The 27,430-nt window shown below is 42.4% G+C and overlaps 1 protein-coding gene across 3 annotated transcripts in view; it reads right to left on the bottom strand.

Moving 5' to 3' along the window:
• The window catches only part of MLLT3 (MLLT3 super elongation complex subunit), a 344,116-nt gene that overhangs the window by 66,998 nt on the left and 249,688 nt on the right, over positions 1-27,430 (bottom strand). For all 3 annotated transcript variants that reach the window (XM_063914163.1, XM_063914164.1, XM_063914165.1), the window contains exons 4-6: positions 19,682-19,825; positions 15,129-15,251; positions 10,518-11,123 (exon numbers count right to left, since the gene is read on the bottom strand). In XM_063914163.1, the coding sequence (XP_063770233.1) occupies positions 10,518-11,123; positions 15,129-15,251; positions 19,682-19,825 (873 nt within the window). The remainder of the gene's footprint in view (positions 1-10,517; positions 11,124-15,128; positions 15,252-19,681; positions 19,826-27,430) is intronic.

Here is a 27,430-nt window from a genome sequence, read left to right as displayed (position 1 = left end):
AAGAACTTTGGCTGGTAGCATGGTTGGTGTGCTGCATAGCAGAATTGCCTCACAACCATTAATTTAATTCCTGACCTGTATATAGAGTTTGTATGTTCTCCCTCTGTTTAGGTGGGTTTCCTTAAGGTGCTCCGGTTTCCTAACGCACTAAAAAAATTGTACTGCTAGGTTAATCGAGTTCTGATCAACAAAAAAACAAACCAAAAATAAAACCCTAGTGTTTATAGATTTCCATGCAATACGGAATATGGATTGTAAGCTCCACTGGGACAGGGACTGATAGGAAAGAAAAACATGACTACAGTATAAAAAATCCTGCAGTACAGTATGAGGGTCAAAGGAGCAATTTATTCAGATTTCTACACAAAAAGATAGACAATTAGGGTGAAACAGGTGATTTTGATTGAATTGAAGAAATGGCTGAAAATAATATATGCCAGTGTACGGAAGAATTTTTTAAGTAGAAAGCTCACCGGCATACTGTAACAACATAAGTCCTGCATCACTTTCATCCTTCATTGTCACTAGCAGTAAAAGTATGTCGGAGTTTAACAAGGATACATCAAGCACAGTATGTCTCATTTAACATTTTGTTTGGGTTGGCCGAAAAGGTTCGTTTTAGTAGTCTACTCCTAACAGAAAGCTGCCAAAATAAATGTAACTCACTTAGAGAAGTGAAAATATATATCCCTTATTCCCTATGAGAATTTAGCAAGCGAACTGATGAGATTAGCTGCTATGAAAACGGCTAACACACTTTCTTCACTACTACAAAAATGTATGCTTTCCTTACATTATCCATGTAGCACAGCATTCTCACAACTAATTGGCAGTAGTCCATACCACATAGGTCACTGGTGTTGTTTAACACGAACATTCTAAACCAACCTAGGAATTTGAAAACCTATGGATAATAAAGATAATATGTATCATATAGAAAGGTGTTTATGAAAAAAAAAAAGCAAATTTTCACTGCCTATATCTAGCCTCTGCAAACAGAACCTCTAACCTATTAAGGTAATGCCATGTTCATTAAGGCCAGTACTGTGTTCTAATTACAATTTCAAACAGAAAAAGTTATCAGACAGGAACTTGTTTTGGCTGTCTGCCCTGTTAAATCAGTGGGATTTGTGGCTTAAAGTTCCCCAAGAGTTTTACAAGACCACTGAAAAGAATTGAAGTATATTGCACATGTATCAAGCGTCAAGGTTTCCGCATGATTTTAGGGGGATATTAGGTTTAATAAATAGGCCCCTAAATCACTTTAAAAACACTACATGCAACATATTTACCCAGAAGATAAAATATCTGCTGAAATCTAGCCCCAGTTGGAATGACTACACAACACTGTAGTCGGTCACACAAGCTAGAAAGGACATCATACACTTGCATAAGCATATAAAGAGAGAACCTGTGCAGTCTCCATAAAGGGTCCCCTCCCTCTCTAGATGTCGGCGCACAGGAGTAGACTATGGTGCTGCATGCACAGGTCTCTGGGAAAGAGGCGCTGCAACAATTTTATCAGTGATTCTTCTACTGTGCAGATCTGTGATTTGTCCAGCACTGGCATGGGACTCCAGAGAGGTAAGTATTGAATAACATGGGTGCAAGATCCCAGATAGCGACACAGTACAGCCCCCAAATCTGTCATTAATGATAGCGTGGAACTTCCCTCTCTTTTTCTGGTGAACTAAGAGATACTCAAGCTGTCATAACACCTAGATGGCTTCCAGCACTCTAAATGGCAAAAAGTGATAAGTATCGTAGGCTGTCAAATGAGAATTCAGCACTCTGACTGGTGCATGGCAGGTGCCATCCACCAATCTAACTGTCGAGAGTTAAAGTACAAACCAGGTTGGTTTTGTCTTTTTAATGATTGCAACTTTAAAACACCTGGCAGACTCGCACAGAACCCGGCAATGTCTGCAGTTCGACTTACTTTGAAACTGTATTTCTATCCTGGCAAGATGCATATTAAATAAATGATACCCCTTTTCCACTGATCTGAAAATCCCGGGTTTTTTTCACATGAACGTGCACCTACTCGGGATTTTTGTCAGTGGAAACAGCTACAAGTCAAAAATCCTTGGTAAAGATACCTCGGATTTTTACCCTGGTCACAAGCAGGGTTTTAGCAGGTCATTCCTGGGTGAGTTGCAATGGAAACAGCTCTTACCTGAGATTTTCGACCTTGGAATTTCCAAAAAGCCGCTGATTGGTTCCTCCTTGGCACTGGCAGCTGATGTCATCGCCCAGCGACAAGAGGAGATGCTGGAAGAGGCTGTTTTCATGCTGGTCATTGTTGGGAGTGGTGGGCACCGAGTTGGGCAAATAGGCTTCAATTTGGCGCTGGGCACATGTGACAGAGCACAGAGAGGGTGCTGGAGAGGCTGGTTTCACATGCTGGTCACTGTTGGGAGAGTTGGGCACACAAAGGCTACAGACTGGGTGCTGGGCACAGGTGACAGAGCACAGAGAGGGGGATAGAGAGGCTGGTTTCACATGCTGATTGCGGTTGGGAGAGTTGGGCACACACAGGCTACAGATTGGGCGCTGGGCACATGTGATAGAACACAGAGAGGGCCACAAAGGCCATTTTTTATGTCAATACAGGTTTTATTGTACTTTCCCGGGTTTTCCTGTATACAGTGGAAACGGTGTCAACCCAGGTTGGAAATGGGGACATTGGAGAGTGAGACCTGGCAAATTGTCGGGTAAAAAATCCAGGTCAGACCTGGAATTTTGGTGGAAAATCAGTATAGGCCTGGTAACAGATCTTTCTCTGCCTGCAGGATAAGTTTGAATGTTAGCACTTCTAACACATAGCAGAGCTGATCTAGAATTGACTAGATGGCAGACATAGCCATTAAATCAATACCTGCGACCCACAACAGGCACCATTACGGGTGTCACAACAAGAAACTACCATTGTACTCTGAATCCTTTAATAAAGTGTAACGCATTACAAAATAAAACGTGTGAAGTTTGGCATGGATTTGCTCTGCAATATCATCTGTCAGCATACATAAACCTTTCTTTTATTACTTTGCTCTGTGTTCAGAATAATTAAATACAATACCACAGAAGTAATAGTAATATTTTTGCTGCATGCTATGCATATTAAATACACCAATTTAATGAAATTATGGGTTAATAACAAACTGTAGAAATGTGAAACTGCGGCACAAATGAGATTTTGTGACATCAGATAACTACTTTTGCGCAACCAAATCCCAATTTTGTGAAAAATTGCAAGGGTGCATATATGTGGCCAATATATTTGCCCATGTTGAAGTGTGGCCAGACAGTGAAATCCATTGCAGATATATGGTGCCCAGCCACTTCCAGCGCCATTACTGTGTCCTGTATGAGGGAGCAGAGCTGGAGCCCTGCGCCCCTTCCTTTCTTCCAGGTAGCCTGATCCGCAGTTCTATCTTTCAGACCAGGAGGGTGGCACTCTCTCACTCTCTCTTTCAGACCAGGAGGGTGGCACTCTCTCGCTCTCTCTTTCAGACAAGGAGGGTGGCACACTCTCTCTCAGACCAGGAGGGTGGCACTCTCTCTCTCTCAGACCAGGAGGGTGGCACTCTCTCTCTCAGACCAGGAGGGTGGCACTCTCTCTCTCAGACCAGGAGGGTGGCACTCTCTCTCAAATAGCGGATACAGATCTTACTGTATATGACAGATTTAGGGCTTTCCTCTCTATGATATATAGAAACCTAAATGAGAAAGTGCCCACAAATATCTTTTCTGAAAAACAGCATTCATTTTGATGCTTTTTGTTGTTTTTGTCCTATTTTCTCTCTCTAATATAGTGCTGGTATACAGTGTAGTGTAGTTTAGTTTAGTTTATAAAGGCGTCTATAATATACTGTAGGGCATAGGTTCTCAAACTCGGTCCTCGGGGGCACACACAGTGCATGTTTTGCAGGTAACCCAGCAGGTGCACAGGTGTATTAATTACTCACTGACACATTTTAAAAGGTCCACAGGTGGAGCTAATTATTTCACTTGCGATTCTGTGAGGAGACCTGCAAAACATGCAGTGTGTGTGCCCCAGAGGACTGAGTTTGAGAATCTCTGCTGTAGGGTATAGAGAGGTCAGTGATGTAGCATAGGGTATAGAGGGGTCTGTAATGTAGCGTAGGGTACAGAGAGGTTCATAACTTAGCATAGGAGATAAATAGGTCAGTAATGTATAGTAATGTATAGAGGGGCCAGTAATGTAGGCATAGAGGGGTCAATAAAAATAGTAATCCCAAGTACACTTTTGTCGAATTATGACAGACCCTATGGCCTGAGCATGACACGCCTGCCACCAACTATAATCTTCCTATAAGTAGCTTTCAAAAGTTGGCAAGTATGAACTAAAGGTCTGCTATAAGCTACAGCAGAACACACAAGTAAACTAGAAGTATACGGCCACATATTTTGTTACCAATGCATGAGGGCACATACAAACAGGTATGGTTATCCAATGGTGGAAAGCCCGTATACATTTAAACACTTCATATGCCTATCTCAAGCATGTTTAAATTGCTCTACTGTCTTTGTCTCTACCACATCTGATGGCCACTACCCTTTCTATAAAGTCATTTTTCCTTAAATTTCCCCTGAATCTACCTCCGCGATGAGTTAGATGTGGATCTAACTCGTGTGGAAATGCAAGTCTCAGCATGCTAGGTCCTGCAGCTTCTTAGTCAAGAGAGTAACACTGTGCACCTTGTCTATTATGTCCATTAATTTTAACCCTGGGAACTCCTTCCAAATAAATACAGCTCTCAACGATCCTCTACACCAGTGGTAGACAGCTGCTGTGGAACAACACATCACTGCATGCCCCAACAAGACACGCCGGAATGTGTAGTTCTACAGCATCCGGAGTACCACAGGTGGTCCTGCACTGGTGTAGAGGATGGTCGTAGCTGCCTACCTCTGCTCTACACCAGTGTTTCTCATACTCTAACTTCATGGGACATTTGTCAATACCCTTCTTCAGGCCCCATTAACACCATCAGTTGTGAGACACCATATATCCCAGAGTTTCACTGCAATATTTCTACGGGATCAGTACGTGATCCCGCCGGACGGAATCCCGGCGGTCGGAATACAGACACCGGGATCCCGAACAGCACAATACCAACAGGGGGCGAGCGCAACGCAGCCCCTTGCGTGCTCGCCAAGCTGCGGGCATGGTGCCTCGCTACGCTCGGCACACTAATTTATACTCCCTCTATGGATGTCGTGGACACCCACAGAGGGAGAATATGTCGGGATTGTTCCGGTCGGGATCCTGGTGGCGGTATTCCGACCGCCGGGATCCCGTCCGGCGGTATCTTGACCGCATCCCATTTCTGCACCTGTGAAAGTTTCTGTAATAAACCAAAGTCTGAGCCTACCCTGGCCTGGGCTCTAAACACATGCTGAGACTTGCAGTCCACACAATCTCCATCGAGGCATTACCATATCTAACTACAATTATATTTCTATTGTTCATTCTAAGACACAAGATGACTAGAACACTTTCAGTAGCATACTCTATATACATATGATGTATACATTTATTTATTTGCATTTGTGGGATCTCCTGTGCATTTCCTCTTGTACTCTTGCTGTTGGTTTTGCCTCTTGTGCTCTGCGGCTGGAGGAAGCCTCCTATGCTCTGTGACTTCGTGGAGCCTCCTATGCTCTATGGCTGGGGGGGGGGGGGGGTAGGGGGGTGCCTCCTGGGCTGTGTGTGTTGTTGGGCCTTCTGTGGCTGTAAGGTGTCTCCTGTGCTTTATGTGGCTAGGGGAGGATCCAACTGTGCTCTCTGTGGCTGGGGGGGGGGGGGTGCCCCAACTGTGTTCTTCTTGGCTGGGAGGGGCCCCAACTGTGCTCTCTTTGGCTGTTGGGCACCCAATTGTGCTCTCTTTGGCTGGGTGCCCCCAACTGAGCTGTCTTTGGCTAGGGAGGCGTCCACCTGTGCTCTCTTTGGCTAGGAAGGGGCCCAACGATGCTCTGTTCAGCTAGGGAGGGGTCCCCAACTGTGCTCTCTTTGGCTAAGGGGGGACCATTGCGCTCTTGGGCTGGGAGGGGCCTCCAACTCTGCTCTTTGGCTGGGGGGATCCCAACTGTGCTCTTTTTGGCTGGGAAGGGCCCTCAACTGTGATCTCTTTGGCTGGGAGAGGCCCCCACCTGTGATCTCTTTGGCTGGGAGAGGCCCCCCAACTGTGCTCTCTTTGGCTGGGTGTGGCCCCCAACTGTGCTCTCTGTGGTGGTGGGGGAGGGGGGCAACTGTGTTCTTCTTTGGCTGGGGAGCAATTGTGCTCTCTTTAGCTGAGGGTGCAAACTGTGCTCATTGGCTGGGGGCCTCCCCATACTCCTTTGCTGAGGTCTATGTCCTATCCCTGCGGTTCCTTGAAGCTCCTCTGCGCCTTCCTGCAGCTTGCTGTGAATAAGCAGCCAATCTGTTTATTCACAATGCTGTTTGTAAATTATACACTCACTGAAACCACTGCTGATTGGCTGTATTATTTTCATTTCTATTTGCATATTATGTATTTTTGCTTTGTGATAACGAATACCTTAATCAAAAGGAGGTGCTATTTAGGTAAAAGTGTATTAAAGACTAATTACAAAGTGTGAAAAATGTCCCTTTAAAACAAAGATTCAGAGTTGTACTAATGTGTGTATACTAATGGTCATTCACTTGTTCTTTAAGATGAACATAATGCACTTCCTCCCGTTTCAACTATTTCCAAGACAGCCGTTAACCATCTAACACTTTTAGGTTAATGCAACCAATGACAAAAAGCTGCCACCTAGCTATGTATAAGCATTACCTATACCGAAGCATTACAGTCACATGCTATTCAACTGTGCACCTCATATGCTTCCAAACTACTTCCTCTCCATTTACACAGAACTTAGGTTTTTGTTTTGGAATAATTAGTAACCAAAGGGTTTAAACTGTTAACTACACAATAGAGTCTGGACATACTTGTTTGGAGACCCACTGTTCTAAAGATAATTACATTTGCCTCATTGTTGGTAAGGCCATTGATAGGAGCCGTGTCATTCACAGCATCATTGAACATCCAAGTACTCAACCGAGTAAGGCCAAAGTCACTAACAGCAGCAGGACTGTGGTGACTAATAGAAAACTCTGGCAAATGGTTAATTTTGTTACATTGGATATATTAAAATGTACTGTATTTATTGTGAATAAACACACGAGAGAGAGAGAGAGAGAGAGAGAAAGAGAGAGAGAGATCTTCCTCCTACTACCAGTGATCAATGAACCATAGCCCTGATCTGGTTATTGCGGTCCTTACCCTCCACTGATGGTCTTATGCATACTGAAACATTTTAGACTGGAGTTTACCTAGTGCTTTAGTAGTTGACAGTATTGAATACCCAGATCTTCCAGAGAGGGAAGGGTCCTACACACTGCACATTTTAATAACTCACTGGTCTTAATTAACTGAGTTTGTGCATTAGATGTCACTTAAATGTAACAAAGATAAGATGCTGTCTCTAAAATTATGTCATGTCTACACATTGCCCAGCTAGCAGAACTGGTCCCTGAATGGCCACTGGTAATGCAGGAGTGGTCCTGTTTGTCCTTGAGGCAGTCAGCTGCATGCTGAGTTACAGCCCAGGAGTGAGAGCAGGGGAGATAAGGTAGTTAAATGAAAAGTTTAAGATCCAAAGGCTGCTGAAACAGCCAGTAATTGCACATCCCCAGGGCGTATTTTGTTCTTTGCTGATTTCCACAAAAGCAGCAATGTCAGGAAATTGCAGGCATTAGGTGACTGTCATGATATTAAGAGAATGCCATGAATCAGCTGCCACCAAAATGATGTTATATTGTGACTGTTACTCATATGAAGGCTGCAGAATGTCAGTTAAGTGGAGAATTTTCAGTGGCAATTTCTGAAGAGCACCACTGGGACATTCTCAAGCCAAAATGTTAATATACAATGCTGTGCGCTGCTCCGTGGGGGGCCTGAGAGCTGAACATAATACTCTGGAAAGGACAAACAACACACACACACAGAAATGTTTTTGCTGGATAGTGCATAGAACGACTAGCTATACTTTCAGCATTGTAAATACACACATCCCTTTATAATACCTATTACAACCATTTTATGGTCTGAAATCCACATTTAAAGACTACACTACTTTGCAGAATGTAAAAAAATAAATGGTAATTGTCTTTACCTACATACATTTATTGAAGGATAATATTTAGAATACTGTAAAGATACAATGTATTTTGGCTATTTGGTTGTATCATGCTGGGAAATGTAGTGCCTAATGCCCACATAGAGAGTACAGCACATATCAGAGCTAATGGAGAGTGAGAACTACGCCAGCTTGTGTAGCACAAATTGCTTATGCACGGCACATGCTCAGATCATCACACAAATATTAACATATGTGAAATTCAGGCCACAAGCTTATATGCCCCCATCTTGTCCAGCTAATTGCTCTTGGTCCTGGCACCAAATAGAGGCCATATAGTCAACCTGACCTGCCATTTTGCAATGCTTCAGAATACTACAATGTCATTATATATAGACTTGAAACAATCTGAATGACAGGATTACAATCTGTCCATTTAGACATATCCAAATTGCTGCACAGTGGCTTTCTTCATGTGCAGGAAAGCATATGGATTGGGTGGAGTCCTTACATCACAACCACTCCATTTTTGTCAATGTGTTGATTTTTAGGGCCCTATGCCGCAGTTGTGGAGGTACATTCTGTTCATTGCTGCTCAGCAGTAAATGGACTGTGACACCCAACTGCCATGGCGTGAGGGGCAATCAAAAGTGATGGGGACATATACGCAGGAGTGGTAGGTTTCCCAGCAACCTCCACTTTAGCCTGGTATAGGACTAAATGGCGTAGGTGTACTTTACGAAACACTGGGGCTCCCATATGATGGACTCACACTGTTCTACATTTGCAGGAGTTTGGGCAGAATAAAAAAACAAGGAAATGTGTTCTGCTTTCATGCTTCTCGTTTACATAAATTGCATTGTAACAAAAACTGAACAAAACCCAAAACAAACATTTATATATTGACTGTTGCAGTTGGATATTTTCTCTTATTGTAAAGATCAGGACAAGAAGGAAACACAGTATATTCATACCCTGTCATGTCATTAAAATAATGTAAATTTCAAACTCAAGACAGAGGGAAGTCAAACAACACAGATGGCGTTTTAACACCACAATGAGTTTTAAATAATACAGCAGACAGAGACTGACTCACAGTTTCCACTCTCCAGGGGAAAAAAGTCCTATATTCTGGTTTGCAGACGACTTACATTGTCCAAGAAAATAAGGTTTAAAAGTAGAAGACTTTCCCTATATATTTTTTTATTTATTCAAAGTAAGATGACATTAGAATAGGTTCTTAAACACATGACGACTGCAAGCATTCAAGATCACAAAAGTGTAAGGCAAACGATGAGACTGTTACAGCCGCTTACAGTCTAGAAATCATGTAGAATATCATGGGAAAATGTTACAACTTCCTAATCCCAGTGGGACTTCTATTGTACTTTACTTCCGTTACAAACTTCTCATTCTCACCCGACAACAATAATTATATGAAAGTTAATCATTGCTCATTGAAAAGCTCTCACTTTCAGCTGGGCAAGAATGTAAACTCTCTCAGCAAGGAGCATAGAGACCATATTCAATTTTCAATAACAAAAAAACCCCCAAAACAATAAAATAAAATAAAAACAAAAACAGAGCATAAAGTAAAATACCTTAAACAGAGGTGTTCTTTACTGAACAACAGACAAGAGTGAGCAGAATATGGTCTTCCTGACAGATATCCCTGCTAGAACATCACCTTGCATCAATCATTGAAACATCTGTGATCCATTGCATATTCACTTAATGCTTTCTACATCCATAAGCAGAGGGGCGGACGCTGTTGTTATAAATACCCCAGTTCCACCATCTGCACAATTCTGCTGCCATTTTTTTCCTGAACCCTACACAGCAGAATTTACTCAGCTTGGATGAATTCCAGAGACTGTGAAACGACAGTACAAAGCTTAAGTGGAATAAGGAACATGGCTCCAGGGAAGAACAGTTTTACATAAGTTGAAAGCATTTTACTTAACAGAATACGTTTTTCATATGACAAGAAATAATATAATATCTTATTTTCTGATCTGCATATCAAATTCTAAATCAAATGAATCGGGTCATGGTCTGATTGCATGCAGACGACAAGAATGTTTGGCATCATATTTGTTTTCATTTCAAGTTGACACAACAAGACTATTTCAAAAATAAAGGCAGAACTCTCCATGGTGTGATCAACTGTAGCCTCTAGCACTAACAAGCTATGTATCCAACCAATGGGAAAATTACATTTACAAGGACGGCCTCCAATCATCAGCATTATTTTTTAATTAGCCTATACATAAAAGTGTTTACAGCCATGCATTATGAGCAAAAGTAAAATTGATAACAATAAAGAACTAGCAGATATACTGTACCTCTGATTTGGATGACATATTATCCTCCATATCTGTATCGTTTGGATCTACAATATCTTCAAAGGGGGGCAGCGACACCTTCTTCTTATCCAGTAGTTCACTTTCAATTTTTACTTTTCCAGTTTTAGGCTGAGATTTGTCTTTCAAAGTTTTTTTTTCAGAGGACAATATAAGAAGTGAAGAGTTAGAAAAAGTTTTAAGAGATGACTCAGAGTTGCTTTTCCTCCGTTTCCTGGTCAAAGGGTCCTCAGAGTCCATATGACTTGGCCTCTTACTGGAGACTTTCTTTTCTTGTTGATGCCCACTTGATACTGTAAGAATATTATTGTTCTCACACCTGGGCTCTTTTGACATGGGTTTAGGTTCCTTAAAGGCCATTTTAGGGACAATTTTTTCATCTTTCAGTGGTTTGTTTTCTTTGGGTTTTTTTGAGGATTCTTTGGAATATTTAGTATGTTCCCTGGATGGTTCTTTGAAGGCACTTCGATGCTCTTTTGAGTCTTTTGATGATTTCTCTTTGTGCTCCTTTGAAGATTTGTGTGGTTTTGATAAGCTAATGGTGGTGTTGTTGCTGCTGCTGTTTACACTAACCAATTTAGTTGGGTCCTAAAAGAGACCAAAGAAGTGTCATTTTCACAAATTAAAACTTTGCGTGAGAGACTGTGGAATACATTTTGTGAGTGTTATGCCTCTCCTCCAACTGCCAATCTCAAAAGACTCCAACTTGCTTACCCTGGTAGTACCCCGATTGGTGAATTCCAGAATAAGTATAAATTCACTGATTTATACAGACTGCAATATCTATGGTTAAACAATATACCACAAATATTGGGTTAATGTGCGATTCTTGATTCCTAGAATTGTGTAGCAGCATCGTAATTACGCTCTGGCATACATTTCATTTTATAAACTTACCTGAGCCTTTGAGACTATGATTAGCTCTTAGGACTATTTTGTTAGTCTCTCTTGCAATTACATTCCTTGATAAAACAATCTAGATTAAAATGTACCATCAGAAATCTAAGAGGCAGAACACAACAGGTTTTAGTGTAGTTTTCTTTATATGGCAATGTTGTTATAGAATTTACTGTTCATGCTAGCACCGTGTACCTGTCACAACGCGTGCAGTTCCTCTTTCCTGCTGGGTTGTCGCTCTCTGCTCTGGTGCTTCTAGCACAGTTTGGTCTTTATCTCTATGCTGATACAGACCAGAGTGTGCTAGAAGCACCACAGAAAAGAGCAACATCCTAAGCAGGAAAGAGGAGTTGCATGGGTTGTGACAGGTGCACGGTGCTAGAATGAACACTATACATGATTGTCATTTCCTGACAATTACTCTCTTGAGGCTTATGCACATGAGCCCTGATCCTAGTGCTTTGTCCTTGCTTTCCCCTCAGAATGTCTACAAAACCTACCTGCATACAAGAAGTACGTAATGGCAACTCCCAGAGACCTCCATTAAATGGTATAGAGCATTTCTACATGTGAACATTGCCCTGTTGAAGCAGATGCAAAGCTAAGTGAACTGAATGTTTGTCAGAATGTATGTGTATACAACTCCATTCTCTTCATTTGGGTACACACTAGGCGATATTTTAAACGATAGCTTCATTTTCCCCCTTCTGAGCGCACTATGTAGTGAACGATGCACGCTCCCGCGGGTCGCTAGCCTATCCAGTAGCTAAAAAAACAGAGTATCGGATAACTCCTGTATATCATTTGTCCGCGACTCCGGGAAATTCAAGGGAAAACGTTCAATGATATCACTCATGGAGCATAGCGTTTAGGGTGTACCCAATTTTGGCTTTACAAATTACAAATGTAAGTAGCCTGTTCATAGTGTCTAGCAACTCGTGACTAGCAACATTGCAGATTGTTTTCTGCCTCCCATAGAACTGCGAATAAATGTGTGGTGGTGGTGATGTCTCAAGCCGTACCACACTGCCGAATGCCTCCAATACACAACAGTAATGTACATGTGTATGAGCAAATATTTTTGTTTCAGATTGTGCAAATTCTATTACAGTAGAATCTGCTGCATATCTGACAGCCATGAGACCCCAGACAGATATTTAGGGAAACTTTTGAAACTCTCAACATACAGGTTAAGCACATAAGCAACTTATAACTTAGCTTCTGCATAAAACAAGCCTTACTGTAATAATAACACAGCATAAATTGTACAGTTCAATTGTACAAACATGACTACAAGAAATAAAACTATGTAGATTTCATCCTTATAAAGCTCCAAATGTAAATGGATCTGGTCAGCAAATTGGACAAGGAACACATGTAGCAATTTCATAGGAATGGTTCCTTTCTCACGTTAGGAAGGAAGCCAGGAACGTTGAATTTGAACTAGTAAGCAAGAACCAACACAATGTTATAAACCATCCCCCACAAGTAAGTGCGGTCCTAACAGGAGAGTACACACAATGTGACACTAAGCACAGCGATAACTCTATTCTACATATAAATGACTGCTTTTATTGAAAATCTCATTTTAAATCATGGTAAAAAATGCTGATTTGCTATTGTCTGTTGTAGTTTCCATAAGCATTGTATCTGAGAACTTTGCAGTTTTTGACATTTATTTATATTTACCATACGTGTTTGTATACTAAACTATGTTGCTGTGCCTTATTCTACATCTTATGTTCTTTCAATCAGACAAAAGTGGCTCTTATTATATAATTGAGCCTTTGCCATAACCATACAATGCCAGAACTACCTTGCATGAAAGCCTATACAATAAAACTGCTAAATAACTTGGTTGGCCTACTGTATATTCCCCTATCTATACTACACATCAGTCTGGGGAGAATGTAATAGCCTCTGATTTGCACAAATCGGAGGGGTAATAAGAGTCAGACTCATCAGAAACTTGCCATCTTTAAACACAAGTCTTCGCTACGTGCAATGATTTTTAAAAGATATTTTGAATAGAAATCATTAATATGCCCTAATTAACAAAAATATTTATTGTCCACATAAATGATTATTTTTAAACATTTCCAATAATACTAAAGTAATAATTATAGCCTTCAATATATTTATTATTTTTGGGAGGTTGTTCATTAAGAATTAATGACAATTATGTGGTTGTTTATTATGTTTTGCCTGGACACAGAAATTTCAAATGCAGTTTTAGCAATCTTTCTGGCCAAAACTAATATCTTGCAAGCTTCTAGTGCATACTTCCCAAGTGTCCCGAATCCAGTGGCACGCCATCTATTCAGTGTTGGGAGGTGAGCAGGGGGCTGCCAGCTGCTTGGGGAGCACCGGACACACCCCCACAATGCCAAAAAGGGGTCTGTGCAACAAGGCCACGCCTCCTTGGTCGGAGTGATGCCCCCTTTCTGGGTCTCGATTCTATGTACTAAAAAGTTGGGAGGTATGCTAATGTGTTTAGTCTATCAACCTGACAGAAATCACTGGAAAGGCTGGCTAGTTGTCAATCAACCTCAAACTAGCTGGGTATTAAATCTGGTGAGCTTTAGTTCAATCTCCACTGTGAGTTCCCGCTAAAAGCTCAGAATCTATTACACTCTATGGGAGAGATTTAAATCTTATCCTGTCGGCAGCCACTAGATGGCGCCCAAATAGAGTTATTCAATTGTAGCCTTGTTCAGGCACGATGGCTGCTGGCATCTGCACTTTAGCTCGCACCCCCCCGGGGTGACCCGTTTAGGCGACCAAGTGGCACTTTTCATGATTGTGCCCAGCACTTTGGTCGGGTTTAGACGCTTTACGCGTCTAAAAACAACCTATATGGCTGTGATCAGCGCGATAATGGTACTCAATTGGATATCGCCCCCCCACAAACTCCCTTCACTTTAGATGGGAGATCAGGCGCGATAATCAATTGAATTCCACCCTATAATTTAAAACAGCACCGTACAGGGTTTTACTGTACCCTATAACAACCTTGCCGTCTGAGAACATGACATCATGCGGAGGGGCCGGGGCTGCCAATGCTTGGAATTACAGCACTACCTCAGGATGCTCCAGAGGGCTGTAAGAGCTGCAGTGTCCATGTATGGAGCACCCAAAAGATGATCTGTCCAACACTGCAGCAGCAATTCTGCAGGGTCCATTCCAGACACCCTACTAGCCAGATGCAGGGGCCATGGGCGAGTGTCTGTGCTGCCCACAGGGCTCTGCCCCCATGATTCATTATCTTACATATTGCAATAAAACCAGAATTAAAAAAATATATGTTCCCTAATCAACCAGTCTAGGGGGGAAAATTCAATCATCCGCGGTAATTTACCATGGCTAATTGATCTCCTTGACGCTGTCCAATTAGCCCCGAAAGCCAGCACTCATCTGGGATTTTTTTATCCACCTGCTCAAGGTAGATTAAAAAAAAATCCCCGTTATCAGCCTGGTTTTCACAACCGAGATGGCAAAAACACTTAGGTCTGTGAACTTATCTGGATCCTATGTATTTTTGCCAAAATATGTAAACATTAAATATACTTTGCATAGGTTATGGGATTGTCCTTCATTTTCTCCCATATATTCTGACAGAAGTAGCATGGCAATGTGACTTACAGTGTAAGTCTCCTGATATACTGGTTGGCAATCAGGGGTTATTATGGTGCTCACCTTGGATCCATGAGATGATTTGCTCTTCTTTACATCAGAGAAAGATAAGGAATTACTGGGGAGGCTGGGGAGATGAAGACTGGTGCCTGAAGAAAAGGACGACCCCTCTGACATAACCATTATCTAATGTCGGGAAATGAAACAACACAAAGAAAAACGTTATGTTCCATTTACAAAAAAACTGTTAATCAGTATTGTATAACAGTATTGTTCAGTCTGAATATTTTGCTAAATTAACTTCTACTGAGTATGACCTAGGGGAAGATATCCATAGTGACTAAACAAACTTTATGATCAAATAGTATTATATACACAGGAAAGGTTATTGAAATGACAGGGAAACTGGTTTTCAGAGAGAAAAAGAGGCACAGGACAGAGGGAGTATATGTTGTGACAAGGTCAGAGATGTATGAGGTGGGATGTTGGTGATGACTGAATTTGGATTAAGCAGTTTGAACTGTATTCTAGTGCTTATAGAGAGCAAGTCTATGGCCAAACTATATGTAAATCTGTTACAAAGGTATAGGTTTATTCCCCATCTGTTCTGGAAGATTTGATGTAAAATACATGCAGTGATTTACAGCAAGGTGACGGACGGAACCTGGTGTCCCCTAGTACATTTCAAAGCCATAGTGCATTCAGCACTGTTGAGCCACTCATGAATTAATAAATCCAAGATTAATGGTTTCTTATGTACGTGTTCCCACCTTAAGTTCTGCAATTTCAATACCGCCTGTAATGTTTTAGTAAGCAACACAGCCTCTCTCTCATGCATTAATGTACCCACAACCAATACCACAGAGATTGTATCGGATTGTATCTATGGTCATACATAAAAAGCTCATGGAAGAAATATTTTACCACAGGGATGTGAAAAGTGCACATTGGTTTCATCACATTTCTAGTGCATATTAGTGTTTCAGCATGTTGAAGCAATTTAATCACGCTAGCCACCTATTACAGATGATTGATAGTCGGCTATGCGAACACCTTTTGTCATTATAGTAATTAATAAAAATAGACTGGCATCTTAAAAGTTTTTCGCAATTGGATATTGACCAAATTATACAGAATTTACAAATGTCAGCCTAACCCCCCAAACACTTCAATAAAAAGAGAAACGTTAATATTAAGCTCAGCATTTCTTTTGAACTACAGCAGTATCATTTTAAGTGCAGTATTAAGTTAAGTTGTTTTTTTGTTGCCATATTTTAACTATTTATACCAATATGCATAGAGAGCAAATACATCTTAGTCACTGCATTGGAGCTGGATTGTTTGTGTTTAATCTACATACGTATTTCAGGTGGAGTACTGAAACATAGATGATAGATGATAAGCAACATAAATATGCAAATATAATATCTTGTTTACTGCTGAACTGACTTGTGTTTAATTAAAATAAGATTCATTCCCTAACTGTAAGGCAGTTATTACTAGGCTGATGCTATAAAGAAATCCATTCTTACAGCATATTACTTTGGATTAGAATAGCACAGGTTCCAGAGTGTCTGCTTAAAGGCAAATACACATTCATTCCTGATGTTTAGAAGTCTATTTAATAAGCATTTGAGAGAGGAAGTACCAGCCAAACTGCCATGTTACAGGCTGGGTTTGAAAAATTACAGAGTCTAGACGTCTGTTTTTCTCTCTATCGACTTTATCTCTCCCCAAGACTTAAGCCGGGTACACACTAGAGCGATGGGGATTCGTTCTGACATCGGAACAAATACCCGTCAGCCCTAGATCATGTGTACAACACTGGGGCGATGCTAATGAAGGTCGGAACAAACATGTTCTGTCCTTCATTAGCATACTGCAGGGCGCTACGAGAATACTTGGTTTTATGTGCAGAACATACAACCAAGCGTCCATAGCTAGCGACCGCTGGAAAACCCGATATCCCCCGTACACACTGAGTGATGTGGGCAATATGTCGTAACGAAACGGCATATTATGCCGACGTCGCTCTAGTGTGTACTGTAAATAGACCCCGTAGTTCCTTTTCACCAAGCCTTGATGATGGCGAGCTGAAGGAGAAAATATGGAAAACTATAGACCATAGCTGGATTAAGGATTATATAGGCTACAGGGAAAATATCTTGTGGGGTCCCCAACCAATAAAACTGTCTATACGATAAATTGGCAATGTTTTTGAAAAGGCATAATGTGTAAATGATCCCAGCACCAATAATGTGTTAGAAATAATGTAGTGCCCCCAGTTCACATTATGCCACATAGAAACCCTAGTTCACATATGCCACAGTACCCCACCATGCAGGTAATATAATATGTTTGGAGCAACCTCAGGCACGCAGTTGTTAATCAGGCACTGCTAAGACCAAGAAAGTAACGCTTTTAAATCACCTAGCATTATTTTAAAATATTACTGTAAACATGAGAGCCTGCAATATAAAACTAGAAAAGAGATAATTATTACAATACACAATAAAAGATCACAGAACTTTTTGGTGTTACATTCTACTTTGTTTTACAGCCCAGCAATGGTTTGCACAAGACCAGAGTCCCATAGTCCCTTAATATTTCTCAAATAATCTTTCCTTTCATCATAAACACATTCAGTTTCCTCAGAACACAAATGATGAGCCACCATAGCAGCTTCGGCTTATTACAGGGACACATTAACCTCAAAGGCTGATGGAAAATAAAGTGGCTTGCCACATACATTCTATTGGAAATTTTCTGGTAAAGCACCTTTTGTTTGCTCACCTGTCCCTTTACAAACATCAGGTACTCTGTTTATCTCTGTATTATGCACTAAGAGACCATTTTATTGCAAGTCAACAAGGTTCTCTGTGACATTTCGATAAGAGCATCTATTTACTGTACTCGGCTCTGTTAGTAGCTGTTTTACTAGGTCAATGTAATAATGGAATCATAATAGTAGAAAATAAGTCAAAAATAGTAGGTTAGGGGAAAAACCCTATAAAAGCATGTACTGGTATTGGCTTACCTATACACAAAGGCCTAAAATCCAGCAACACCAAAAACGCAGAAAGAAAAAAAAGGTAATTGTTGCTGCACTTCAGTTATTTCCTCACATAAACACACATGATCATCAAGTGTGGCTCCTAATAGCTACTAATGGGAGTTCTGCTACAGAAGTTTGTACAGATGAGTACCCTTACATCTAGCCCCCTGCACGTTAAATAGCCCATTACGGTCACGCCATGCTGTGGTGTGATTTGCTAGCGCAGAAAGTCTTTTCCTGCAACTTTTTACATTGCAATGTGACTTATTCGTAAAACAAACAGGACGCACAAGCAGCTTTTGTTGATTTAAATTATATGTGGCATGCCTATATTCCGCGGCTGTATCTGCATACGAAATGCACGGAACATGTCAGCTCACTCACACCAGGCATCTCCCACTGCGTGGTGTATTGAAGCAAGATGTATGAGGACAATCTATTTAAAAGCATAAATACACACCCTAGATTTATTATTATTATAAAGTGGCACCGTTAACATTTCTTAAACTATAGAGGCCACATGTTTTTGTGTTACCATAATATACACCGGTCAAGGGTACTAAGAGGGGGACAAAATAAATAGAATTGACCCCGAGCCTCACTAGCTGTGTTCAGGGGAAGCGTTTACAATACCGGCGCCATAGGTTTTTTTTTTCCCCCTCTGTGGGTGTCCACGTCACCCATAGATGGAGAATATAACCTGTGGCGACCGCAGCGAGCCACCGTGCCCACAGCGGGGCTTTCTAGGGCACGCCCCGCTGCCGTCATACTGGTGACCTGGGATCCTGCTGTCGGTATACAGACGGACGGCTTCCCGGCTGCCAGTATTTCATACTGAACCCGTATTCAGGTATAAACTGTCCCATGGACCTTTCTTTAAAAATTGTCCTTTCACATGTAGAAGACAGCATAAAGACTTTTAACTCCACTGTTGTTAAAATGTTATAAAACCTAATAGGTGACATTGGTGGAGTATCTTCGGTATGTTAGGAAGTGCAATTAACCATAGCTGTTACCATTTTATGTATTTATTTCCTTTAATATACAAATAGATCTAATCTTCTCTATTTGTAAAGGATCCCTTTGAGAACAATTATCTTTAAAAAAACACACTAAATAAAATCTAGGCAATAAGACTTGTACCTGTTAAGGCAATATTTAAGATTGTATATATCTATACAGACTGTAACATACATAAATGAGTGGATAACTAATGACAGAACCCATTATAAGTCAGATTGTTTTAATGTCAGTTACTAATACTAAATATTTTTTCCCCTGTATGGAATGGTTTGGATAATTTTTTGCTTTACAAATTCCTGACATCACTGTAACTATTTGACTCATTTATAAATTTGCCGTTGGTAAGGTCTGTTAAGTATGTCCTGATAGATATGACACAGATGTGAAAGTGTACTTTCTTCTTCTGCACAATAGTTTCAAAAAGGTAGTCTCTTACTTGATCACATCAATAAACCGCGTTGTGCTAATAGAAAGTTCTCTGCAGAGCTTTTGTTGCTGTGAATGCTGTGCTTTCGTATAAATGAACGGCTAAACTCACCCCTCCGGCTTTAAGCAGCTTCTTCCTGAACTCCTCAGTGGGGTTGTTAAAGGTGAGCTTCTCACACCGAAGGTGGTTCACAGGTGGATGGCCTTCAAGGTGAAGAAATAGGTCATAGTCAAAGCGAACTTTCTTAGGTTCTTCCTAAGGAATTAAAACAACCCAGGGAAGCAGTCAGTAAAATTGAGGTACTGTAGTCTACTTTTATTGTATCCTCAACTAGCTTATTTTATACATTGTGAATGTCAAAACATACAATAAGTACATAAATTAACCACTTATGATAACAGAATAAAAAATAGTAATCAAATGATCCATAAACATTATTAAAATAAAGATTAAAAATAGTGCTGTAAAAAATATAGTTTAAATATTATATTTATTGAAAAACAAGGTCATGAAATGTATTTAGCCAGTTACTTTGCCATTAAAACCACTGTGGAATGTCAGGAGATTCTGTTTGAATTGAAAATTATATTCTACTTGGAAATGTTTCCAAAGGTAACATACTACAAAAAATATATATTCATAAAACCATATATGCTTAGTAAGATAAAACAGCAAAATACAAATCTCTTTGCAGCATAGCACCAAAGGCCATGTAAACTCAAATGGTAATCTATATAATAGATTTAGCCTCGGTTAGTTTGGTTTTTGCCTCCAACTAAACTACAGTACTGTACTTGTCTATGTATCCAGGCAAGTAGTATAGGATAGACTCACAGTGTAACTTTATATGCCCTTTTATGACCTATTTCGTGTCAAGCAGCAACTACAGCTGATGCCTGGTCCTGATCTTTGTCCGGGATAGGTATTCATTTCAGTCAACTCTGCAAACCTGTAACTGCAGGCAAGAGCTACAAATCACAGGGAGTTACATGGGAGATCCAAGGAGATGAAAATGGGTAAGGGAAAAAGGGTGAAGTGTGTAGTAGGTATTATATGCATGAGTTACAGCCATCAAGAAAATGGTTAGTGATGAAGGCTACAGATTTAAACATTTCATGTAGGCCAAGGTAAAATTGTGGTGTATTTGGCTACAATATGTATTCTGTTAAACTGAGTAAAATGTAATATTAATGTAAAGAATAAATCTATACATATTGAATATATATATATATATATATATATATATATATATACATATATATACACATACATACATACATATACATACACACACTTATGTCCAAGGCAGGCATGTCCAAAGTCCGGCCCGGGGGCCAATTGCGGCCCATGCTCACATTTTCATTGGCCTGCAGCCTCTGTGCAGCCCTCAGCTCTCAGGCACACTGCCTTTGCAGACCGCTGCACCCCTCCGCACTGACAATCCTTGCCCGTTTCTGTCAGTCTCGCAACACGGTGACTGACAGCTATCTTCCCCTCCTCTGCGTGCAGGCTATAAGCTGGTCTGCTGATGACCTTGTGAGACAGGAGGGCTGGTGTTGTCTCTCCCGCCGAGACAAACCCAGCCCTCCTGTGTGTATGAATCTATAAAAGGAGACACCAGGGAGGATCATCACGGTGGCCATCTTTACTGCAGCTCTGCAGCAGTGTGCGGTGATCAGCGGTCTCAAAAAGTTCAGTACTTCACCCCCTCATAAGTGTTCTGGGCTAAAGCATTTTCACTTGTAAGTAGTTCTCCAATGTGTATCTGGCTGCACTGCTGGGGGCATATAATGTGTATCTGGCAGCACTGCCGGGGGCATATAATGTGTATCTGGCAGCACTGCTGGGGGCATATAATGTGTATCTGGCAGCACTGCTGGGGGCATTTAATGTGTATCTGGCAGCACTGCTGGGGGCATATAATGTGTATCTGTCAGCACTGCTGGGGGCATATAATGTGTATCTGGCAGCACTGCTGGGGGCATATAATGTGTATCTGGCTGCACTGCTGGGGGCATATAATGTGTATCTGGCAGCACTGCTGGGAACATTTGTATATCTTGCAGCACTGCTGGGGACATATAATGTGTATCTGGCAGTACTGCTGGGGGCATATAATGTGTATCTGGCAGCACTGTGGGGGCATATAATGTGTATCTGGCAGCACTGCTGGGGGCATATAATGTGTATCTGGCAGCACTGCTGGGGGCATATAATGTGTATTTGGCAGCACTGCTGGGGGCATATAATGTGTATCTGGCAGCACTGTGGGGGCATATAATGTGTATCTGGCAGCACTGTGGGGGCATATAATGTGTATCTGGCAGCACTGCTGGGGGCATATAATGTGTATTTGGCAGCACTGCTGGGGGCATATGATGTGTATTTGGCAGCACTGCTGGGGGCATATAATGTGTATCTGGCAGCACTGTGGGGGCATATAATGTGTATCTGGCACTGGGGGCATTTGTGTATCTGGCAGCAATGCTGGGGCCATTTGTGTATCTGACAGCACTGTGGGGGCATATAATGTGTATCTTGCACTGGGGGCATATATGTATCTGGCAGCACTGCTGGGGGCATATAATGTGTATCTGGCAGCACTGCTGGGGGCATATAATGTGTATCTGGCAGCACTGCTGGGGGCATATAATGTGTATTTGGCAGCACTGCTGGGGGCATATAATGTGTATTTGGCAGCACTGCTGGGGGCATATAATGTGTATTTGGCAGCACTGCTGGGGGCATATAATGTGTATCTGGCAGCACTGTGGGGGCATATAATGTGTATCTGGCAGCACTGTGGGGGCATATAATGTGTATCTGGCAGCACTGCTGGGAACATTTGTATATCTTGCAGCACTGCTGGGGACATATAATGTGTATCTGGCAGTACTGCTGGGGGCATATAATGTGTATCTGGCAGCACTGCTGGGGGCATATAATGTGTATCTGGCAGCACTGCTGGGGGCATATAATGTGTATCTGGCAGCACTGCTGGGGGCATATAATGTGTATTTGGCAGCACTGCTGGGGGCATATAATGTGTATCTGGCAGCACTGTGGGGGCATATAATGTGTATCTGGCAGCACTGCTGGGGGCATATAATGTGTATTTGGCAGCACTGCTGGGGGCATATAATGTGTATTTGGCAGCACTGCTGGGGGCATATAATGTGTATCTGGCAGCACTGCTGGGGGCATATAATGTGTATCTGGCAGCACTGCTGGGGGCATATAATGTGTATTTGGCAGCACTGCTGGGGGCATATAATGTGTATCTGGCAGCACTGTGGGGGCATATAATGTGTATCTGGCAGCACTGCTGGGGGCATATAATGTGTATTTGGCAGCACTGCTGGGGGCATATAATGTGTATTTGGCAGCACTGCTGGGGGCATATAATGTGTATCTGGCAGCACTGTGGGGGCATATAATGTGTATCTGGCACTGGGGGCATTTGTGTATCTGGCAGCAATGCTGGGGCCATTTGTGTATCCGACAGCACTGTGGGGGCATATAATGTGTATCTTGCACTGGGGGCATATATGTATCTGGCAGCACTGCTGGGGGCATATAATGTGTATCTGGCAGCACTGCTGGGGGCATATAATGTGTATCTGGCAGCACTGCTGGGGGCATATAATGTGTATTTGGCAGCACTGCTGGGGGCATATAATGTGTATTTGGCAGCACTGCTGGGGGCATATAATGTGTATTTGGCAGCACTGCTGGGGGCATATAATGTGTATCTGGCAGCACTGTGGGGGCATATAATGTGTATCTGGCAGCACTGCTGGGGGCATATAATGTGTATCTGGCAGCACTGTGGGGGCATATAATGTGTATCTGGCAGCACTGCTGGGGGCATATAATGTGTATCTGGCAGCACTGCTGGGGGCATATAATGTGTATTTGGCAGCACTGCTGGGGGCATATAATGTGTATCTGGCAGCACTGTGGGGGCATATAATGTGTATCTGGCAGCACTGCTGGGGGCATATAATGTGTATTTGGCAGCACTGCTGGGGGCATATAATGTGTATTTGGCAGCACTGCTGGGGGCATATAATGTGTATCTGGCAGCACTGTGGGGGCATATAATGTGTATCTGGCACTGGGGGCATTTGTGTATCTGGCAGCAATGCTGGGGCCATTTGTGTATCTGACAGCACTGTGGGGGCATATAATGTGTATCTTGCACTGGGGGCATATATGTATCTGGCAGCACTGCTGGGGGCATATAATGTGTATCTGGCAGCACTGCTGGGGGCATATAATGTGCATCTGGCAGCACTGCTGGGGGTATTTGTGTATCTGGTCGGCCCCCACACATTTTCACCTCACCAAATCTGGCCCTCTTTGCAAAAAGTTTGGACTCCCCTGGTCTAAGGGTTCATAAGTTTGGAGAAAATGGAGGGGTTAAGCATGTTAACCTACAGTTATGTACAACTGACTGAATGGGTTGCACTCCCTTTTGGAGCAGAAACATTCTGCACAAAGTAATTTCTCCAAGTGCCAGTAAATATCTACTGATATAGGCCCTCGTTCCGAGTTGATCGCTAGCTGCCGTTGTTCGCAGCGCAGCGATCAGGCTAAAAATCGGCACTTCTGCGCATGCAGCTTAATGCGCACGCACAACGTACTTTCACATAAGCCGATGCAGTTTTACCCAAGCTCTAGCTACGCTTTTCAGTCGCACTGCTGGCCGCAGAGTGATTGACAGAAAGTGGGTGTTTCTGGGTGGTAAGTGACCGTTTTCGGGGAGTGTGTGTAAAAACGCAGGCGTGCCAGATAAAAACGCAGGAGTGGCTGGGGAAACACAGGTGTGGCTGGCCGAACGCAGGGCGTGTTCGTGACGTCAAAACAGGAAATAAATAGTCTGAAGTGATCGCTAGCTAGGAGTAGGTCTCGAGCTGCTCAGAAACTACACAATCTTTTTTAGTAGCAGCGCTGCGATCCTTTCGCTCGCACTTCTGCTAAGCTAAGATACACTCCCAGAGGGTGGCGGCTTAGCGTTTGCACGGCTGCTAAAAGCAGCTAGCGAGCGAACAACTCAGAATGAGGGCCATAGGCATTCTATAGGCGGTCTATACATTTTTTTTAACCCCTCTTTTATCATATTGGTCTGTTTTAACGACTAGTGTAAAGTGGATCAGTACGCAAGCAAGTTCTGTCAATAGTTGTGTGTGGAGAAAGGAAGGTTGTTAAAATATGTGGATTGTACCATATTTTTAATAATTAAATAATTGATGAAAAAAAGAGCGCGCTACTGCACAGACTTCCTGTTCTTCAGAGAGGCTTCATGATCTATCCAACGATAGCTGCGGAGATCTCTACTGAGAATGTGTGGAGTTATCTTGGAACTGTGTCAGACAGTGTAGAGCAGTGGCTTCCAAATTTGATCCTCAAGGAGCACTAACGGTCCAGGTTTTAAGTATATCCATGCTTAGACACAGGTGACTTAATACCGCAGTCAATATGATTTAACCATCTGTGCAGATATATATATATCTATCTAAATATATATATATATATATATATATATATATATAATCTCCAAACAAAGGGACGGCACTCATAGGATTTTATAATGAATTGTATTCAAAAAATAGAAGAAAAGATCCAATGCTTACATCATCAACGTTTCGGTGTAGACCACCGTCATCAGGATGTATACAAATACACAACAACACAGACCAATGGTGAACATAAAACAATGAACAACTTACCAGCCTTATAAAGACCCCTAAGTGTACACAACCCCATACACGTGTGCAGCCCGCATGCCCACGCGACGGGGCGCTCACCAGAGGCGTCATGCTCACGCGCCCCGGCCGCGTCCCTACGTCGCCGTGACAACGGCCGCGGTTACCAAGACAACCAACGAGGCGGCCATCACGTCAGAGCTGCTAGCCTACCGGCACTCACCAGCTGCATCGCACTTCCGCGTGCCCCGAGCACGTCCCCCCGCAACCATGACAACCGCCACGGTTGCTGTGGACGCTAGCGGGTAGCCCCCCCGCCGGGTCCATTGGCCCACGTTCCATCGCTGTCAAAGCTGTGGGAGGGAATCGGGCAAAACAACAAGTGAAACATAAAACACTTTAAAAACAACACCGGATCATCGGTGCATAAACCATAGAGCACAGGAGAACCCCACCCCCAATCACACGACTGCAAGAACATTAATAGCAAAATAGGAAACAACAGTTTAAGATAACATTATCGATGATTCATAAAGGATTAGAGCAAACATGCCCTATACCAGAGCTGGCCAAACCAGTCCTCGAGATCTACCAACAGTTCACATTTTCCAGACCACCTAGCTAGTGCACAGGTGTAGTCATTACTAATTAAGATGTGCTGCATTCATTCCTAACTGACAATTCTACAGATCTCCAGGAGGCCTGGAAAATATGAACTGTTGGTAGATCTCGAGGACCGGTTTGGCCAGCCCTGCCCTATACCATATTGGAGCATGTGCCAAGAGCACAGCGAAATCTCCAGACATATGCTATAAATGTAGCCATTCTCTAACTGTAAATATTAATCTATTATAATATAAATAACTAAACACTGATAGACTAAAGGCCCATACACATTAGACGATGTCGCTCTATGAGCGACATCGTCTAACGTCTCCCCCTCCTGGGCCGGCCGGTCGGCGGCCGCCTGTACGCACTGAGCGATATGAACGCTCATATCGCTCAGTGACGTCACGCCCCCGCCAGCCCTGCATGAAGGTCGTGGACGACAGTCCACATCCTTCATGCATGCCCTACCGACAGCGACTATCGTTGCCGACCCGCGGGGCCGCGCATCGGTCGTCGCTGGCGGCATACACACTTAACGATATAATGAGCGACGTCGCTCAAGGAGGGGGAAAATGAGCGACGTCGCTCAAGGAGGGGGAAAATGAGCGACGTCGCTCATTATATCGTTAAGTGTGTATGGACCTTCAGCCAATAGATCAAAGTGAATAAGATATATAAACATAATCAACACATGTATACTTAGACACAAACGACATGTGTGGTAATATAGATCATCTCAAAAACCATCAGGTTAGACTGTTCCAACAAATTTTCTCATTCAAACCCCGAGGGGCGACAGTATCAAGCCGGACAATCCATCTCGCTTCCATGATAAGTAACTGCTTGTTTCTGTTACCACCACGTTTGAGATCAGGAAGATGGTCTATGATCATGTACTTGAGACTAGCTAGGCTATGGTTTCTATCTGCAAAATGTTGTGCCACAGGCTGATCACTTTTGCCAGAAATTAATGCTGCACGAATAGCAGACCGATGTTGGTTGGCACGTTCCTTGAATTGGCGAATAGTTTTTCCTACGTAATAGTACCCACAGAGGCAGCGGATGATGTAGATCACATATGTAGTTGTACACGTAACCGCATGCCTAATCTGAATGTATTTACCACTATGTGGGTGTCTAAACGAACCTCCCACATCTAAATGGTTACACGTAGCGCAGTTAATACACCTGTAGCACCCAGCTTTTCTCATAGATATCATCCTCGCAGGCTCTCTTTTAAAACTGGAAATGTCCGTACGCACCACCATATCACGGATGTTCCTTCCACGACGATAACACGCCATGGGAGATTTGTTCCTCAACCCCACCAGTTCAGAATCAGTGCTAATAATGGGCCACAATGCTTTGGTGGCTTGTGATGTAATATTACTGCTAGTCGTAAATAAAGAAGGTCACATAATTCTATTCACTTGCTGTTGCTTGCGGACACTTGGAGAAAACAAGGTTTCACGTGGAATACTAAGCACTTTCTTCTTTTGCTGCATTAACAGTTGCTCTGGGTAACCTCGACAGATACATTTTG

This window comes from Pseudophryne corroboree, chromosome 1 (genome assembly GCF_028390025.1).
Source record: "Pseudophryne corroboree isolate aPseCor3 chromosome 1, aPseCor3.hap2, whole genome shotgun sequence".
Classification (NCBI taxonomy): Eukaryota; Metazoa; Chordata; class Amphibia; order Anura; family Myobatrachidae; genus Pseudophryne; species Pseudophryne corroboree.
Note: the sequence above shows the minus strand (reverse complement) of the source record. Positions and strands in the feature narration are given on the sequence as shown.